At 37.5% G+C, this 19,092-nt stretch overlaps 1 protein-coding gene across 40 annotated transcripts in view; it reads right to left on the reverse strand.

Moving 5' to 3' along the window:
* The window catches only part of RIMS2 (regulating synaptic membrane exocytosis 2), a 531,876-nt gene that overhangs the window by 73,267 nt on the left and 439,517 nt on the right, over positions 1–19,092 (reverse strand). For 17 of the 40 annotated variants that reach the window (XM_068395859.1, XM_068395854.1, XM_068395860.1 and 14 more), the window contains one exon: positions 5,624–5,796. The exons of 22 other annotated variants lie outside the window; for them this stretch is intronic. In XM_068395859.1, coding sequence (XP_068251960.1) covers positions 5,624–5,796 — 173 coding nt within the window. Of the gene's footprint in view, positions 1–4,318; positions 4,577–5,623; positions 5,797–19,092 lie in introns of all 40 variants that reach the window. One more of the 40 variants, XM_068395850.1, reaches the window with a different exon arrangement.

Genomic DNA, 19,092 nt, shown 5'->3' on the forward strand with positions numbered 1-19,092 from the left:
AGTTCTGCAACTGCAGCCACATCTCCTTTCTTCTTTTCATCTCTGAATTAATTGAACACATTGCTTTAAGTAAATCTCTTGAGTTCTTGTATTCCAATTACATTTCAAACCCTTTCCAAACAACTCTCTTTCCCTTTTTGCATTCAGTTGAAACTACTCCTGCCAAAGTCTTTAATGATTTCTTAAGATTTCAAAAGTACACTGTTTTCTTCTTTGCTTTGCTACAACTAACCATGCTCTAATATGTTACTTCCCTTAGCTCCCAGAGTTCATACCCTCTCAATTTTTTTTCTCTCTAACCTTTCATTCAAAATGTGCTCTAATAGATTCTCTTCTTCTGCCCACCCAGTTAACTGTGATGGTCCCACAGGGCTGTAGCACTGTCTCGTCTATTGCTATATCTCAAACACAATCCCTTCATCAACAGTACATCAAAGCATTATCCCCTCTGCAATAAAAACTCACTCTCATTTCCCCTGTATTCTCTTGTCTGCACTAAAACCTCTTTCTCTGGCACCTCCTTGTGAAACACCGATCTCAACTCAGTATCATTAAACTCAGTATTTCCCACCAAGACCTTTCTTCTGCTTCTTCTCCCAGCCATGTGGATCACGCGTGTCATGCAGGCCTGCTATTTGGGCAGGCCTTTTAATCCAGGCTTCCTATTAGGTCCACTTTTTTGTGACTTGCGTATGTGCTTTCTATTTCACATCTCCAGCCTCCCTGTCCACCCACACAGCTAATTGTTTTGTCCACTCTCTCACCATTTGAGATACCAGCTACTGCAGTGCTTTTCTCCAGTCCTGGCAAGTTACCTACCCTAGGCCTTTCTGGGATACCGTAGGAAAGATAAGTTTCATAGCCTTTCAATTTGGCTGCATCATCTTTCTCCATACATCAGTAAAAAGCCATACTCTCTTTTATCCAGTTTCACATAATTCATCTTTATTTTCTAGTATTTTAGCAGTTGTTCCTTATCACATTTATCTTCTTGCATTCAAGACTGAAGATCAGTTCCTGCTGCTCATCAGACTTGCCCCATCACCCACTTGATATATTTTTAGTAAGCATCTCATGTTTTTTCCTCATTGCCTCTAAAGCTTGAAAAGAGCTCTCCCGAAACATTCACAAAGCTGTCTTATTCCCTTTCTTCAAATCTCCCCATAGCACTCTCTATTGTCAAGATGTCCCCGACCCAGTATTGTAACTATCTCCTGTCATGTGGAACATTTCTTAATTCTCATGCGTTTCCCTCTCTGGACTCATATGTCATCTTATGATTTAGTCTGTGTGCTTGGAACAGAGGTTGTATTTTATTTCTGTATTTCAGCATCATGTAGCACAGTGAAATCTTGCTCTGTGATTACAATTGCTGTGTATTCATACGATAAAACAAAACTATCAATCACGGCTATCAGAATTAATGCTTAGGATTGATATTTAGAAAAATGTTAAGGAAGGTTAACATTTAGAGCAGTCTTAAACAGATTTCCTGCAATAAAAATTATGTATGCTCACATTAGATCTAAGAGGGCTTTTTTTTGTCCCTGATATCATCAGGGAGCTGGAATAAGAAATAATGTCAGAGAACTGTACATAAGGAATCTTTAAAAATTACAACAGGGAAGCTTGATCCATGCTTTCTGTTTAATAATATATACTGCCAAGAAGGAACACAATTATGCTTTCCCTATAGGTCAACCAGATGTCAAGGTTTAGTTTTACAAGGTTTAATGAAGGCAAAGTCTGATGCTGCAGCTATTTCTGCCAAAATGATTTATTGATTTATTGTGTTCCAGTGCTCCAAAAGCTAATGCAGTTTATTGTTCTGAGGGACTGTTTAAAATAGGCGTGGAATGAATCCATGATGGATATCTGTCTTCACAGTCATTTAAGTTACACTGACCCTACCTATGATCTCAGCAGATTGAAGCCTTTAGTGTTTCTATTACCATTACCCATAAAGTATATAAGCACAGTGACATCAAGGGGTATGATGTATCCCTAAAGAACTAATTTTTGATGGTGGAGTCATTGAGAGCAGCCCCTATGTTCCAGATTGCCCGGAGGAAAGGTGACTGCTGTTGAACTAAAGATGCACCTCTGAAGTAAAAATATGTGTTGAAAATTCCCACTTGCGATATAGCTTTTCTTGATGCCCAAGGTCTCAGGAACTAGATGGTGATTTACTACTATTTTGTGATGGATGAACTGGCTGCTTTGGTTCTGTTGGGTCTCTCGAATTACTATTGATATGTTTAATTATTAAGTGATGCTTTGGTGATTGTTTAATATTGGTGGTGGGTCCGAAAACATTTTTTGGAAAGATGAAGTTGTTAACTTATAAGTATCTTATAAATTATCAGGTATAAGGTATCTTATACATTGCCAAACAAGCAAGTAGAAGGCACTGAATTTACAACAATGTTTAGACTCGATCCTGCCTTTGGGTTTGTCCACTGAATACACAAGTCATGATATTTCAGTATATTAATGATACACAACTATGTGTGCATAGAAATCTATAATAGGCATATACCTGTATGCATATAGGAATTTATCTGAGATTTTCAGTTTGCTTCTTACTCTAGAAGAATGTTCAGACAACACTAAAAAGATGAGCACTTATCGTACCATGGGAAAGGAAGGTGGATAGAGAGAAACTTTCCTTTTTATTCACAATTTACATACTAAAAGTGGTCAAAATGGGCAAAGCGGGCAAATAATACTAGAGGCTGATTTCCATGTTGAGAGCCAAAATCTAACACAAACAAAAGTCACTGCACGGCAGTCACTTAATTATCTTGTTTCTCTACCAAGTAGGGACTGCTGACTTGTGCTGCTTCTTCCTGAAAGCAGAGAGCAGCTAACAAGCAGAGGAACAACCTGGCACAAGGAACAAGAAGTTGTTTCTCAAAGAGGACTTTACTTTCTGTGAGGGACAGCATTTTGGCTGAAGACTAACCTGAGTGAAAGCTGGACACCAGGAACAGGGTCATGCTTTTTGAGAGGCAGGATTTCCAGATCCATTAAACTGGGAACTCAGTGGGAGCCAGGAGAGAAAAAGTTCTTTAAAACATCCTCTCCCACACCACCATTTAGCAGTCCCTGGAACATGTGTACCAAGGCAGTCGTAAAGACAGCTGTTTCTAAACACCTGCTTTTGCTGTATTCTAAAATGAGCTCACATGAGTGAGGGAATGATGACACAGTGTATAAAAGCAGTAGTACGGCTATATTGGCCATATTGAGACTGAATACTATGCATTTTGATTCTCTTTTTGTATCAACTTTGCTAGGTGCATGTTCAGGTGTGTGTGTATGTACAGGCATGTACACATGTAAGTTTGTAGCAAAGGAAGAAAGTGGATTGCCACAGATGCTCTGTGCTTACCCTAGTATATATGAGCACAGTTTTACAGGCATGTGTTATCTACAGGTAGTGCAGAATTAGCAGATTAAAATAAAGTATTTTTTTCTACAGTTTTCTGCCATTCTTGTGTACGTGAGAAGGGGTTCAAGAATATTCAGCAAATCTCAAACTCATTTTTTGCTAATGAAGAAAGAAGGAATATTGTATTTCTCATAATGCAAATTACATGGATTTTGCAGCACAAAACGTCACTCATTTACATTAAAAGCCATGCTTCAAAGGAATTGTGGCAAAATGTATAAATCTAGAATATTATCTGATAAAACTAAGGCCAATTGTGCTGAAATTTTTCTAGACACAATACAGCACCCGAGGTACATGACCCCTCCACAATACAGCAATTCACATCAGTTATTCACTTGGAACAAAAAAAAAAAAGGAAGACTCCGCTTATTCACATCGATTGTCCATCAATATGCACATTTATCAGCCTACACAAAGAGGTGTAAAAAAATCCAAATACTCTCCTTTAGTACTGCCACAAATGAAAGTAAAGATGGTTTTGATACTTATGAGATACCACTCAACAAAAGAGTTTTCCCTGAAATAATAATTCAAGCAGGGAATATAATGAGGAATCTTACAATTTCTATTGTTTATTATAGTCAAACCCAAGCTCTAGTCTAAACCAATTTAAAAAATAATATACTGTAGTTGCATGCATAATAATGAGTCAAGGTAGTGTGCTGCGTCATTTTGTATGCAGAACAAGTTCACTGAAGCTGAGAGTGAAACTTGTTTAAATGTGAAAGCATCATGATTGAAAGCAAACAAAGCTGCAGAGAACATAGACAATAAGCTAAGCAAAGGGAAAAAAAAGGGAAGATAAGGAGGGTCCTGGTACAGGAGGAAGAATAGGTCTATAGAAACAGAAGTATCTATTACCTGTCGTCCTCTTTCCCTTCCTCAGCTTGGTCTTCTTGAGCTTTTTCATCTTGCCCTGATCCTTTGATTTCCTCCTTATCACAGTTCTCTGTCACCTCTTGCCCTTCCCCTTTTTCATTAATTTCTTGCTCCTTTGCTTTTTCCTCCTCCTCCTCTTTTTCTTCCTCCTCCTCTTTTTCTTCCTCCTCAGGAAATATTCCATCTTGTTCATTCCCTTCCAGCCCTCCCTCTTTTTTTCCCTCTATATCCCTTGTCCTTCTGAAGCCAACAAAAATTGAAAAAGGCAGGCAAAAAGAAAAAAGAAAAGAATAAATTAAAGTTAAGGCAATGGAGAAGAGCATGCATGAACTCATAAGAAAGGAAATGCAAAAGAAATGAAATAAAAACTGAACAATGGAAACAGTCATAAGTAAAACCATGCTGGCTAAGACTCCAGCCTACACTAGAGAACCTTGGGATGTTTTCTTAGGACAGTCTCTAAGTCCCTCTTCGAATAAAAGTTGCATGGCAATACATCACATTTAGAAATGTATACAGAACTGCATGACAGAAACAATGTGGTCCTAACAATGGTCATATAAACAGATGTTTAAACAATCTTTTGAAATGCACCATTTCTCTCAAGTGGACAATTTTCTGAGAATTAATATAGGCTGACATTGAATTTTACTGAGAGATGCAGGTGGGTTACACCTTCCAGGAAAAATGATCTTTCATTCCTTCTACAGCCAAAGCTCCTCTGTGTGTGCACAGGGCACAGGCAAAGGAGATGCTGTGTTTTGCTCACAGATACACTTTGTACATCTTGTTGAAGAGTAATTCAATCTTTGTACGCCTACAGTTAAATTGGACTAGTGTAAGTATTAAATAAATTGAATTGGTCTGCGTAAGCATTAAATAAGACTTTTTAAAGAAGTTCAGCAGCTCTGGTTTAAAAGGAAATTAAGATGCCTCTGACATTGCTGGCACAAATTTTCAAGTTACACTGTCTTTTCAGCCCTATTAAGTATTTTACAAAATGGTTTTCAGAAAGTGCAAATCTTAGAGTGTCTAATGCTTGCTGACAGCATATGTTTGTTATTTTAGTGTACGTTAGTATAACCCAAGATGACAAAACTTGGCTAAAAACAAATACCATGAAGACTTCAAATAGCATTAGATGAAGAAGACATTTAGACCAGTATTTTGCAAATTCCCTGCAAAATTCAACCTAGGCAAGATACTAATTTGAAATATAATTATTGACAAATGTTCAGTTATGTAAATTACACTGCTAGGGCTGGCACTACAGCTCCTCGTGCTCACCTTATTTTCTTGTTTCCTCTTGGCCGCTCTGACTGGACTGACATGTAGCTTGTGCTGCTGAAACGTGAAGCACTGCTTGTCCGTGACACAGCTGAGACATCACTGACATCGCTGTCTGAAGACTTATTGGAAACATTGTCTGAGCCTCGCTGAGGATCCCGTCCTGACCGATACTGTAAGAGGAAAGGGACACAGATACAGATGTTGTCAGTGACATTACCACAAATCAGCTATGGAGCTGGTCCCTGAGCCTATCTAAACTCCTTTGTCACCAGACTGCCTGAATTTTTATAATGAAGTTTTAAACCGATACAGAATAAAAGTTATGTCCAGTTTTCTATTAATTTTACTTTGCTTTGCTATCCTCTTCAAGTTATTAGCTCCTCAGCTTCATCCATTGAGTGACTTGTACAAAGTTTCCAGCTCATCCAAAGGTTTCACAAACCTTAGCAAAGACATCTAAACCATCGTAGAATATTCTTACCACAACTGTTTCACCAGTGCAGGAAAGCAAAGCAGAGAGACTTAGTGACTTGCCCATGATTACTGAGCTCATGAAAGATTGAACAGGAGACAGAATGCACTCCATGATATCTATAAAATATATGTCTCTTTTGGGGCCTACCCTATTTACAAGAACTTCTGGTTGACAAATGTTGGCATTTTTTTTTTTTTAAGTAAATAGATAGATGAGATTATCAAACCAAAAGACAAAGCGATGTTGTAGCTGTGCAAACAAACCCCGTATCTTGCTGAACTGCTGGGCTGGGAAGTCTGAAAGGGTGGGACAGGACTAGAGATAATTTGTACTGACAATGTACAAATGCCTCAGAAACTAAAAAATTACAATATTATTTGAGCTTGTTAACAGTGTATTTCAAACACGGAACTGCCAGGTGACTGGTGATCAGCAGTAAGACCATAAAGCAGTGTTGTGCAGAGGTATTCAAGTTAGATCTGAACAAAATATTCTGGCTATTTGTTCTTGTTAGACAAGTTAGCTCTAAATTAATGCTAAGTCTGTGCCACTCTGCATTGCACTATGTGCAGATATAATAAATAGAAGAAAGATATTTTTCCCTCTCCATATACAGACATTTCTGTGTATACAGAAATCTGATGGGCTACTATCGATAATCTTTTCAGAAAAATAGTACTGCAAGATGTATTGTCAATGATCATCAGGTAATTGTTTGGCTGACATGTAAAGAAGACAAGATGGAAAGATGTGAAGAGCAGCACAGACAGGACTGAAAGAAAACAATGGGAGAAAATAATCTGCATAATACATCCAGTGGCTTGTTGGACTCTTGGGGATAGCAACATTGGACTCAGCCACCTGGAGAAAATAATTCATAATGTGAAGCAGCAGACCTGTGTAGTCCTGCAGAAGAGAAGAGTGTACAGGTTTGGCTATCAGATTTGTCCCTTTTTGATAGTTTTAGAGTAACTGTCTTTCATGAAGTACACAGATCATTTGCTTCTGTTCTCTTGCAAGGAATGTTACACTGGGAAATATTCTGAAAGACTGTGCAGTGTCTCATGGCATTTCAGAATAGCATCTGAGTGCCTATTTACCATAAATGAATTTTACACTTAGAAAACACTAAGCTATTTTGCCCATTTTAAGACAGGGAAATGAAATAAAGACACAAAAAAGTGCTCGTGCGGGTTACACTGTACACCAGTTGCATACAGTGACCAAGCACAGCCTGAACTGCACGCTTATGTAAAATGGTTGCACGTGCTGCAGCTGGCTGCCTGATCTGTCCCAATTTACAGCATTTGTGTTCAGTGGCAAACCAGTCAAGTCCTCCCCAGCCTTTAAGTGTGAGTGCACTTAGTCAGCCATAAACTCAGACTATCTCTGTGATTACAACGTTTAAATTTTGTGATATTTACTGACTGTTTTTATTAATGCCATTAATATTTTTGCTTGATAAAGAAGATAGTACATATCATTATCGATACAGTCATTTGTGAACATAAAACCAATGATTAAACAGCTGTCCTGATCATCAGAGATAATGGGACACTATACTAGAATAAAAGGATTGTTCTTTTGCAGCAACTCCTTTTAAAAGAGCAACTATGTAGCCCTTTGGAGAAGGAAAATATAACTATGCTTAGTGAGATGTGTATATATTGAGTCCTATCTATTCAGTTCCACCCACCTAACCCTCCCTAGGATAATTCTGCACTGAAGACAAAGTTATGAGTGTAGTTTGTGTTGATTTAGCTGAAAACTACCAAGACTGGGAAGTACAGCCCAATGTCCTGGGCTATCACCACGTGCTACAGAAAAGGCAGTGCAGAGCTGCCCTCAGGCCGTCAGTATTTGCCAAGGCTCCCAAGCAGATGCACTTGCCATGCCGAACCCTGTGCTGCCAAGGCTGCGCTGCTACCAGCTCCCAACAGAGCTCATGTACAGCCAAGCCGTGTATGCCTGTATGAACAGCTGTCGTACTGAGGGTGGCCAGTGACCTTGGGGTAGACTACTAGCATTGCAGACCTAATGTGGCAATCCTTTGGGAAATAAGATAGACCGTAGTGTCGGATGTAAATCATTGATGGAATAGTTAATTACATTCCAACGAGGACATAGATAATGACTTGTGGTGATTCATAGAATAACAGACCTCAACCTGCAGATCCCACACTGAGCTTGCCAAGCAGTCCATGGAAATGAGCCCTTCTAAATTAAATACATGCAAGCAACACAAAGCGGCAAATGATATCAGCATTGCACAAAGTTATTCTAAAGAGTCATTCTGCAGCACACTGAAAGTCTCAGAAACCTGTGGCTTTGATTTTGTCTGTTTCAATTTCACACCTGGAGAACATCAGTTCTTAAAATATATTTTTCATAGCAACGTGCCGTATATAACAAATCAGACATTTTTATAAATAAAACCTCATTGTATTTTTTGTTAACGCTAATGCAATAGTAATAATCTAGTGATATATGGTGAAGATTGACAATACTATGGCAAGAAAAGCAACTTAAAGGTAAATAATTTTGGAAATACAATGTGAAAAAAGATCACCAGATCATTACCTTGTCTCTTTTTTCTCAGCTGTATGTAAAGGTACTTTCCGTCAAATGTCTTCAGTTGGGTCAGGTGGCACAGAAATATTATTTGACCTTTACTATTTTAGGATGTTTTAGATTTGAAATTGGAAAGTTAATCAATCTTTTCATTAAATTTGAATGTCTTAATATAAAATATTTGTTTTTAAAAGTTTTATTTACACATTGTCTGAGTTACAGTCTCAGCATCCGCTAGCTGCCTACCAAAGTAACATCTAGAAACTGAAACTATATTGTCTTTCTTGCTGGACAAAGCTCAGATACCTCTTATTCATCCATTAGCTCTGCTCTAAATTGCTCTTTATTTGGCTGCTAAGGTCTGCTTTTGACCTTTTATCTGACTTAGTTATGCTTAGGAAACAAGATTATAATAGTAAGTGTGTTGCATGTTAGTGTTTCAGTAACTGCAGCACAGAAGACAAAAGGAAACATAATGCTTTTCTGACAGAAGCCACGCTGGCATGTCAGTTTTACATTTGTTTCTTAAATTGCAATTCTATATAAGGCAGTTTCTGAAGTGCTCCTTTGCTCTCTGCCTCAAAAGTAAAATGGCACTTCCATTGTGCGAGTATTGCTTTTTAAAAAGAATTCACTTCTTTCATGCCATATACTCTGACTGTAAAACACAACCATTTTTGCACAATTTTGCACTATTCTTTCTTCAGTTTTTGTGTGGCTAAAGTTGCCCCAATGCATTACATCTTCATATATTTCATATACTTCCTTGTTTTCTTCCTCCAAATTTCACTTTCTTTTTTTTTCTAAATATCACCAACTGTATGACAAGATCAGCTATTAGACTGAAAAGGTCATTATTAACCAAGTGCCAGCCACCCATTATATCTGAACCACTGCTACCATTTCCCATCCCGCTCCGCCGCTGTCCCTACGTACCGCGCTGTAGGAGCTTGCACTGTCCGAATGCACCCTGCTGGATAACTGCAGCCCCCATGGCTGGATCCTGGTTGTAGCATGGCCACAGGCTTGGATCATCAGATCCAGCAGCTACCCTGTATGCTCCCATTTCCTTCAGAAGAAAACATGGGCATGAGGACAGTAAAGGACCCTCATGTGTACTGGTAGCTCCCCTGGTTTGGACAATCAGGAGGTCCAGGCTGTGCTGAAGTATACCTGCCTACTATCCACGTTAAATAAATACTATTTCTTTAATTTTTTTTTTCTTTTTTTAATTTTTTAAATAACAGCCACGGCAGTAGGAAAATTATCTCCTGATTCTCCCCATGTTGGAAATATATGTCTCTTTTATTGGAATAAGCTTAAATTTTCATTTCCAACCCAATCAAGACTCATATAATATAGGCAACATTCTGGACTTTACGACTTATAAAGCAGTAAGAGTACCCAGCTTCTTCAAGCTGTTTCAACAATAGGAGGTCTGCTGCAAGCAGAGGGGTTGATTAAAAGTCACTTTTGTATTTTTAATAGTAAGATGATTTTGTCCTATTTTGCTGTGTTGAAGAATGGGATACATTTCATGATTACAGATTCTATCAAACAAGTTTTAAATTTTCTAAAAGCCCTTTCCTCTGCATTAGTAAAATAATCAGCTGGAGACCCTAAAAAAGTGACAGTTCGGTGTTTGTGCCAATACCTTGTAAATGCGATAGTTTACTTTCCTGTAGTGACTAATTCAGGATTATTAAAGCTGAAAAACAAATACCTGCTCTGCTTCCTAATACAACAACCTCTGCAAATGTTTTGACCTCTTTGTGAACTACCACTAATGTGACTGACAGGCCACATAGAGCTACAACTGCTCTGATACTTATTTCCCAAAAGAAACTGTTTTGGAACTTCTAATTCAAAGGGATTTTTGAAGTGTTTCATACTACTTTAATCTATTATTACCAGTCTTCCATCTTGGACTATACAGTCATGCAGTTGTTCAGGCAATTGAAATTGTCAGTGATTTCCAAGTGTCTTTCTATTTTATTATCTTTTTTATTATTATTATTTTTTATAGTCTACTCATCAGTTTTTATTTGCTAGCATTTACATAGGAACATGCAAATCTGGTCAATGTTTTTACTGATCAAAATGTTGGGAAGATGTTTCAGACAATTGTCCATTGTGATACTACAAGAAGATTAAAGAAACATTCTGGACTGTTTCAATAGTTCTTTGCCTCACTGACAAAAGCTCTTGAGCAGCCAGAGCACAGCAATTGTATGAAATGTTCTGTAATTTCAACTGTAGCTTTCAGTGCAAGTTCACAGCCTCTAAAGGCATTGCAAATTTTAGTTACCATATATCATTTGAATTAGTTATTGGATTGTTTGATTCCTTCTAAAACCTTTGTTAATGGCTGCCTAATGAAGTCTGCCATTAAAAATAAAACTGAATATTTACAGCAATAACATTACATTTATATAAAGCAAAAGTTTCTAAGTCATTTTTACAAAATACCATATAGAAATGAATAGGAAGCAAGAATATATGTTTATCTGTAGCTTGCGTACACATAAACCCAAGATGAAGGCCATAATGAATCTGCCCTTGCATATGATTCATACTTGGCCAACTCAGTAGTCTGTGCTAACACTTGTCACTCCTGTCAGGCTCCATCAAGGCAACTGAAGTACAGCTAGCCAGGTCAGCCTCTGCCAGCCCTGCTTTAGTTATCAGCTGCACATGGCATCCATCAGTCCCTTGGGAGACTTAAGGACTGATCAGGGAGGTTAATTCTTGCACTGCTCTGGTATTAGACATATAATAAGCTCATCGGTTGCCTCGGGCTTCTCAATATGGAGCTGCAACCAGTTCTAGCTTAGACTCATTCTTGGCTGCTGATCCTGACTTCTGCTTTGTAGTCCTGGATCCCACTCTTTCTTCCTAATTCTTGGATCCTGCTTTCTTAGCCCTATATTTTGCTTCTGATGAGTCCCACTGGCACTGTGCCAACCCTGTTCTCCCTTCAGCCAGTTCTTGCTTTGCATTAGGCACCCTTTGATCTCCTCACCCTGGCTGTACTGTGCCTCTCTTGGCATTCTTGTCTTGCATTAGCATAAAAAACACATGGTTCTGCTACTTCTGAGCAGTACAGTGCCTGAAACAGTAAATCTGGCTGGATGTACAGTGGTTCCCTGTACATCCATTCCTTACTTCCATTCCTTATCCAACATAATTTTTTCCCATTGTTCAGAACATTCCAGTCTACTTCTACCTTGAATAAAAAGAACTGACTGTAACCACCTTCTAAACCGTCCTAATCTCCAATAAAGTTAGGCCACCAATTGAAACATGCTGGCAAAAAGGAACATCCATATTTCTATTGAACATGTGAAAAAACCTACTTCGAAAGTTCTCCCATATTTCCCTTAGTGGTTTGGTGCCATTTATTTATCGATTTCACTAACCAGTGCTCATGTATGCAGTCTTACAAAGGAGATCCTAAAACCTGATTTTACTACAGGACTAAGCCATGCTGCAAACAGCATCTTACTGCTAAATTAGTAAATGAAAACTGAACAATGAAAAAGATCAAGCAAGCCAACAGTGGGCCCCTGGCAGCAAAAAAAGGCAGCCTTGGTTGTATCGACTGGAACATAACCAGTGGATCAAGAGACTGATTATTCCCCTTTACTCAGCATTCATTAGACCACATCTAGAATATTGTATCCATTTTTAAGACCCAAAGTACAACAATGACATCAATAAACTTGAATGAGTTTATTGGAGGGCCACTGAGATGGCTGGGGCTAGAGCATTTGCCCTGTGATGAGAGGCTGGGGGAGCTGGGCTCATTCTGCCTGGAGAAGTCCTATGGGTCAAGGTGATCCAGGAGATGAAGAAGAAACTGCAAGGGCAGCAGTAATGCAGAAGCCACCAATGGATCACTGTCTAAGGACAACAGGAAATCTAGAGGGAAGTAGTCCAGAGGAAAGCCAAATCAAACAACAAAAAATCATCTGCTTAACATATGTTGGCATATGGTGCAATTTTTTTAAGAACTCCCGAAGTGCACGATACAAAATAAATATAGGAGAGCACTAGGAAATATTCTGGGACTACATCAAGGAGAATTTACAGGACCTGAAAATATTTGGTAAAGTAGAAAGCAGTAAGGCAGATCTTAAGCATTATTTGGGTCTTTTAGTGAGCTTGAGAATTAGCTTGTCAACAAGTTTGTCTTCCTACAAAAAAAAAACTGTTCCTGCCGTCAGTTTCAAAACACTAAGTAGTCTCTTGTTCTGATGTTCTTTATCATACAATATGACTTTTGCAAGATCAAGACAACCTCTGATTTCAGATGCACTGATATCTCTTCTGAAATCATGCTGGTTTTGATGCAGAATTAATTCACAAAGATAGCTTCATCCAGTCTAGTGAACCACATGTTCTTATTTAATCTTACTTTAAGTCAGGACCAAATTTTATAAATTTTGAATGGAGAGAGCACTTCAAACTTTCTGCTGGGGTACATAAGGTTACCACATTATTCCAAGGACTGTTCAAAATCACAAAGATATTGTTTAAAATCCTGTCCCTCCTGTGCAAAACACAGTGGGTAAAAAACTGTTGTTTAAGGTAAAGTAAAAGACACATAAAACAACACAGGAACAATTCTAAGCATCACCTCAAAAAAATTCTTAAAAGTCAATCCAAGATGTGTTACACACTGGAGTGAAAAATATAAGGTTTATAATGGCCAAGCAGGTGTCTCATAATATGTCATCAAAAGCTACCTTAAAGTCAGTAGAGAAAACTTCTACTCCAAATCATCAAGTCATTGGAACAGGACTCTGGGACACGACATTTCATAATAACAAGAGGCTACCACCACTGGCCTGCGTCTTTCAGTAGTATGCCTCATGTACTATACAACTAGACATCTACTTTAAAAATAAAGATAACTAATTTCTATTATCTATCAAGGAAAGTAACTGAGATTTTAAAGAAGGGTTTTCACAGTCTGAATATTAAAGTACGATGATCTCTTCCAAGGTTCTAGTTCATTCTGACAGATTAAATGAGGTAGAAGAGAGATCCAGGTATATCATATGGCTAGGGTGAAACACCTATAATTGACTATATAAATTGGAATGAACAGAAAGTCTCATGTGTCCTGTGGATGGACTTCACTTTGTCACAAGGTCTGATGATTTCAACATGCCTTAACAAGTTACAGATGAACCATAGAATGCTCTCATGTAGGCAGAATATTCCTAACAAGTTTTGAACAAAAGCAAAGATTTTGAAGAAGTATGAGTCCACATAACAGGAAGATAAATAAATAAGAGCTTCAACAGAAGAACCCTTTAATGAGAATTAAGGGTAGAAGCATGTCCAAAAATCAGTCCCCCTTTTCTGACATGAAAGTAATTCAGGAAAGCAGACAAAAGGGAAAATAAAACAGAGCTCTTTCTAAGATTTATTTAAAACATTTTCTATCCAAAGTCCCTTTCATACTGCTGACCTTTCCCTGATTTTTAACTGCTATTTAAAACAGGGCAGAGTCAGTCACCAAGTTTCACTTTAGAGAAAGAGGTCCACAGTCTGGCTTTGTGATGGTGGGTGATGAACTCTTGATGTAGATCTCAAATTTCCCAGCATCTTTTTAACTGCCACAGATTAACTTTTTGACTGTCTTATACAGAAGGAGGAAAATCTACCTAAAATAGAGATCAGTAATCCTTTAGCATTCCAGAACACTGTGCCAAGTCTCCTGAAGATGCATCTTCATGGACACTGTTAACTGTAAAAAATCAGTGCTGTTCAAGTCAGGGTGATTACGAAAACACAGGTGTCTGGGGTTTCACAATCTACTGTGCACTTGCCATTTAACAGTATCTCCAGTGCTTTATCTTCTGGTGAACTCCAGCATGTTCTTTAGGACAAACTGGTAAGCCTACCTACAGTTAACTCACTTGTTCAATGGGTTCAGTTTCAGTGATAACTCTTCATTCTGTTTCTGGTCCTGTTTGGTCTTCTAACTGTAGTGAATCGTACTTATGTTGGATAAACAGAATCAAAGGGTGCTTCCTGTATTTGTTTCTGTTCTTCAAATGGTTCACATGCCATTTCTGTTACCACTGCACTCAAAATCTCTTGCACTTCATACACTCCTGCCATCCAGGCAACAGCTTATTTTTTTAAAGAGGATAACATAACAGGATTTCTGTTTTAAGAAATCCTATTTTGTCTCTGATTGTCCTACCTAATTTGGGCTTCTTTGAGATGTTACTTGGCAAACAAAAGCTAGGAAGTCAAACTATGCATTTTAAAGAGTTCTCATTTGACCTGGATTTTAAACTACATTTCTATAAGTTGTGTTTAGTCCTTGGGACTCTCATAAAAATAAAAACAAATAAAAAAAGATGAAAAGACAACCATCTTTTCTTATCACAGAATTTCTGTTTCATTACACTTTATTTCACCCCAAAAGCCTGTTAAGTATTTCAGCATACCTGATGGTTTGAGAACAGAGATATGAACTTCTCCCTTAATCCTACTTTCTCTATGTAACATTTAAATATGACTTTTCCCAAATTTGTCCTGGGACACAGCACCTTCAAAGGAATTCATGCTGAAGAGAACAGCTGGATTGACACATGGGCCATCTGGTGAGTGCTTATTCCTGTAAGCAGAAGCACCCAAGGACCATGAGTAACACAATTGCTCAAGAACAGGCTAAAAATGTATCTTTGTATAATTCCACTTTATAAGTCCTTAAATCGATAGATATCAGAGGGTAGCCTCCAAAATCAAGCATGATTTGAGGGAAGGTCCCATAATATTTTTTCTTAATCTCTTGTTTTCACTGATTATTAGGATACATCTTGGAAGATCCCTGTGCAATAATGTATGAGCTCAGCTGTGTACAAATTTTCTGCTGATTTATGTCTAGCTAAACGGGAAACAAATCTGGAAGATGTAGATACCACGATCTCCTTATCTCCATAGGCAAGTTAAACTGCTTAGAAAACATTGCTTTTCCCTAAAATGTATTTCCTCAGCAGCTTTACCCTTGTCATATTGCAATTAGGGAAAAAAAGGCTGCAGGGAGATCCTAAGCATCCAAACCGCTCCTAGGGAACAGAAAAACTGAACTCTCTCTTTTTCTCTTTAGTCATTGTGCGTCTGTTCTCAAAAAGGGAGCAATTAGAAACCACGTATTACTTACATCTGTCATATCGCATTGTAAATATTATACTAATTTCTCTCTTTGCTTGCTTGTAAGGTTAATTTGAATTCACTTTTACAGAAAATATGTATCACCTATTAACATTACTTACAACTTCAACTTCACCACATCAAACACGTTAACAGTAGGATAACAATATGTAACATTTCCGGAAAAGAAACAAAAAATAATTCAATTGAAACTCTATGAGAAATTTAGATCATTTCACAAGACAGTTATCTATATTGGAACTATTCTGGGGTCAAAAACTTCCATGAACGTTTTTTAAGATCTTTAATGTCTACAAATTATTAGAACCCTTGAAATTTTCATTTTACAGTTGTTTCCTTAGCATAGCATTAGCATAGCATTTCCTAAATTTATGTGACTAGAAACTAGCTTAGAAGTGGGAAAGGAAACATTTCTAACTGTCTCTTAAAAAACACCCAAGTTACTTCTTTACAATTCTTGAAACTGAAAGTCAGCCTGTTTACCAGAAGTGAATTTACATTATCGTCTCTTAGATATAGAAAACTATGTCACAGTGTTTTGAATTTTGTTTTTAGAAAATACTATTCAAACTAAGTAACATGCAGATATTATTAATTAGCTGGCTGCAGAAGTATGCAAATCACTAGAATTGTTTTTTACCTGATAGCATGTGTCACTCAAAAGAGAACAGAAACAGGATGATGCATCCTGGTTCTCTGAAATTTAATGGATCTAAAATACTCTATATGGGGAAACGGGTATAACATCTTTTAAAGATTTTACATAGTTTGAAGAAAAAAGATATATCAGATGAATTTTACTGTGATAACACAAGTTGAATTTCATTATAAAATTGTGTCTGTTTGGCTGTATGATAGATGAATTTTTTTCCTCAACATAAACTGACTCTTGAAGAAACACAATTTCAAAACTCCTCTTCAGCATGATACTTAAGGTTATTAGATGAAAAATCTATATATGTTCAAGGTAAAGATTTAGGACAAGATGCTCTTTTATGAGGAAAAAAAAAGAGGTTTTTTTAATGCAGACTTTAACTTTATTTGATAATTTTGTCTAAAATTTCATTTTCTACTATCTTGGAATACTACTAGTACAATTAGTTTGCTGCAACAATTTAACTATTCTACTTTAGGTATTACAAAAATGAACACTTTTTGAGTATATCATTACTCTATTCAGAAGTAAGGATTAAATTTTCAGAACTGTCTTTTTTTTGTTTTTGTTTTTTTCTGTTATTATTCACTGATTCCAGACTGTCAGTGAAATCCCTGGTAAAACAATGATTTCTATCTGCAGGAGGAGGATGATATTCCTTCTGAGGTATTACTAAAGAAAATATTCTATTGCCTAACACTAAATCAATATTAATTCTTGTAAGCAAAGGCTTTACTTCCAACAAATGACAGTCAGAAATACCATAGGTTAGCAGGGCCACAGAGATAATTTCATGTTTCAGTAACATTCTCACTAGAAGTGTTGCTGAAGGCATTAAGGCTTTACAAAGGAAAGACCTCCCTATGCTGAGACTCCAAGGTCCTGACCCTACTTTGATTAGCTCCATTGTGCAGAACCAGCTTTTACAGAATAATGGTGATGTATTACATATCCATGCAAATCTTTCACATATACTACTTGCAATACGGATGCTTGAAGTCACAGTTATATTCACTAAAATTAACTGCAAGAGGTTATGTGGTTAAGATACTTCAATAAAGGAATAAAAGAAAGGCAATACCTTGGGGAAATCTTATAGAGATACATAGCTTTTTTCTGGCATAACAGATGGCAAAAATTCCTCAAAACCACAAATCTGTTGTTTGGAAAAAGGTTGATAAACTGGCAAAATTTCCACTGACAACTTTGGGGCTGCTATTAAAGAAAATCAACCCATTTAATAAACAGAAGCACTCCCAGAGGCTGGACCAAAGAAGACATCCACACTGCTACAACCACTTCACAGTCCTCATCATTATAGCCAGAACGTTTTTAGTGAAGAATTACAAATGATAACAGTACACTCTGGGCGAATTCTCCACCTAAGGTACACCCAGCTGAACCAGCAGGAGCAGCTCTTCGCTGGCCGTCCCAGAACCTTCTCAAGCTGCTGCAGCAAAGGAGAGCCGGGCAGGGCAGGAGGCGCGTGAGGCGAGGGGGCAGCCAGCTCTCCTGCCTCTGAGTCTGACAGTGCTCAGTGGCCTCCGAACCACCCCCTGTGAAGCAGACAGACAAAGGTCCTGCTTCTTCATTTTGAGTCCTACATGTTTAAGCAGGCTCCACGTGAGCACTGCACTGGGACTTCAGGTCTATCCTTTCTACTTGCATGCCATGCTTTCCTTGATTTTTCAAGGTCAATAGCCTGGCAAATTGATCTAGCAAACATGCTTCCATCTAGCTGGAACCACTGCTATACCCTCGTTATCTGTCAAATGTGAATAATGTCCTTTTTGCGCCTATTCTGCCTGCCACAGAATTAAGTGGCACAAACTGCAGCCTGGTGTGACATGTCTTATCATGGATTATTATTCTCATTTCTTGGAGCTCCCTGACTGTTGCAGGAATTCAATTAACTTCATATAGTCTCTATTTTTGACTGTCACACTTTGGCACCCAGATATTTAGTGCATATTTCCCAGTTAATTTTCTTTCTTGTTTTCCATAGATTTTCTCATTTATTATCAGCATAACATCAATTTCAGTACATCTTAGATAATTAATTCAAGCACAGTCATGCTATTTTATACATTATTTGTTACTCAGTTCAATAGCATCTTGGAATTTTACAGCTTAAATTCAGGTAAGAACTGTAAACAGAAATTATTGCGTTTACTATGAAAACATAATCACTCTGAACCAAAACAGACTAACAGTTTTGCAAGTCACACGTCTATACAAAGCAGTTCTGAAAGGAAAAGATCTTCTATTACAAAAAGGATAAAAGGATTTATGATAAATTACAGTGATTACTCTGGCTGGAAATTGGTCAAAACAGCACCCAGGTGATTTTTGAATGTGATTATTAATGGAACAGTTACAATTACTTAATTAAATATGGCTTTGATAGAAATCTTTTGATATCCATTTTGATGTATATTTGATATATATGTGTTTGATAAAATATTTTTTTTCTGGAAAATATTTGCTTTTTGCAAAAGAATATTTAACTCATTGCTGTAAGAGTAAAACTCAAGACTTTGTGTTACACTTAGTGTTTTTTGTGCTTTT

Source organism: Nyctibius grandis, chromosome 3 (assembly GCF_013368605.1).
Source record: "Nyctibius grandis isolate bNycGra1 chromosome 3, bNycGra1.pri, whole genome shotgun sequence".
NCBI classification, from domain to species: Eukaryota; Metazoa; Chordata; class Aves; order Nyctibiiformes; family Nyctibiidae; genus Nyctibius; species Nyctibius grandis.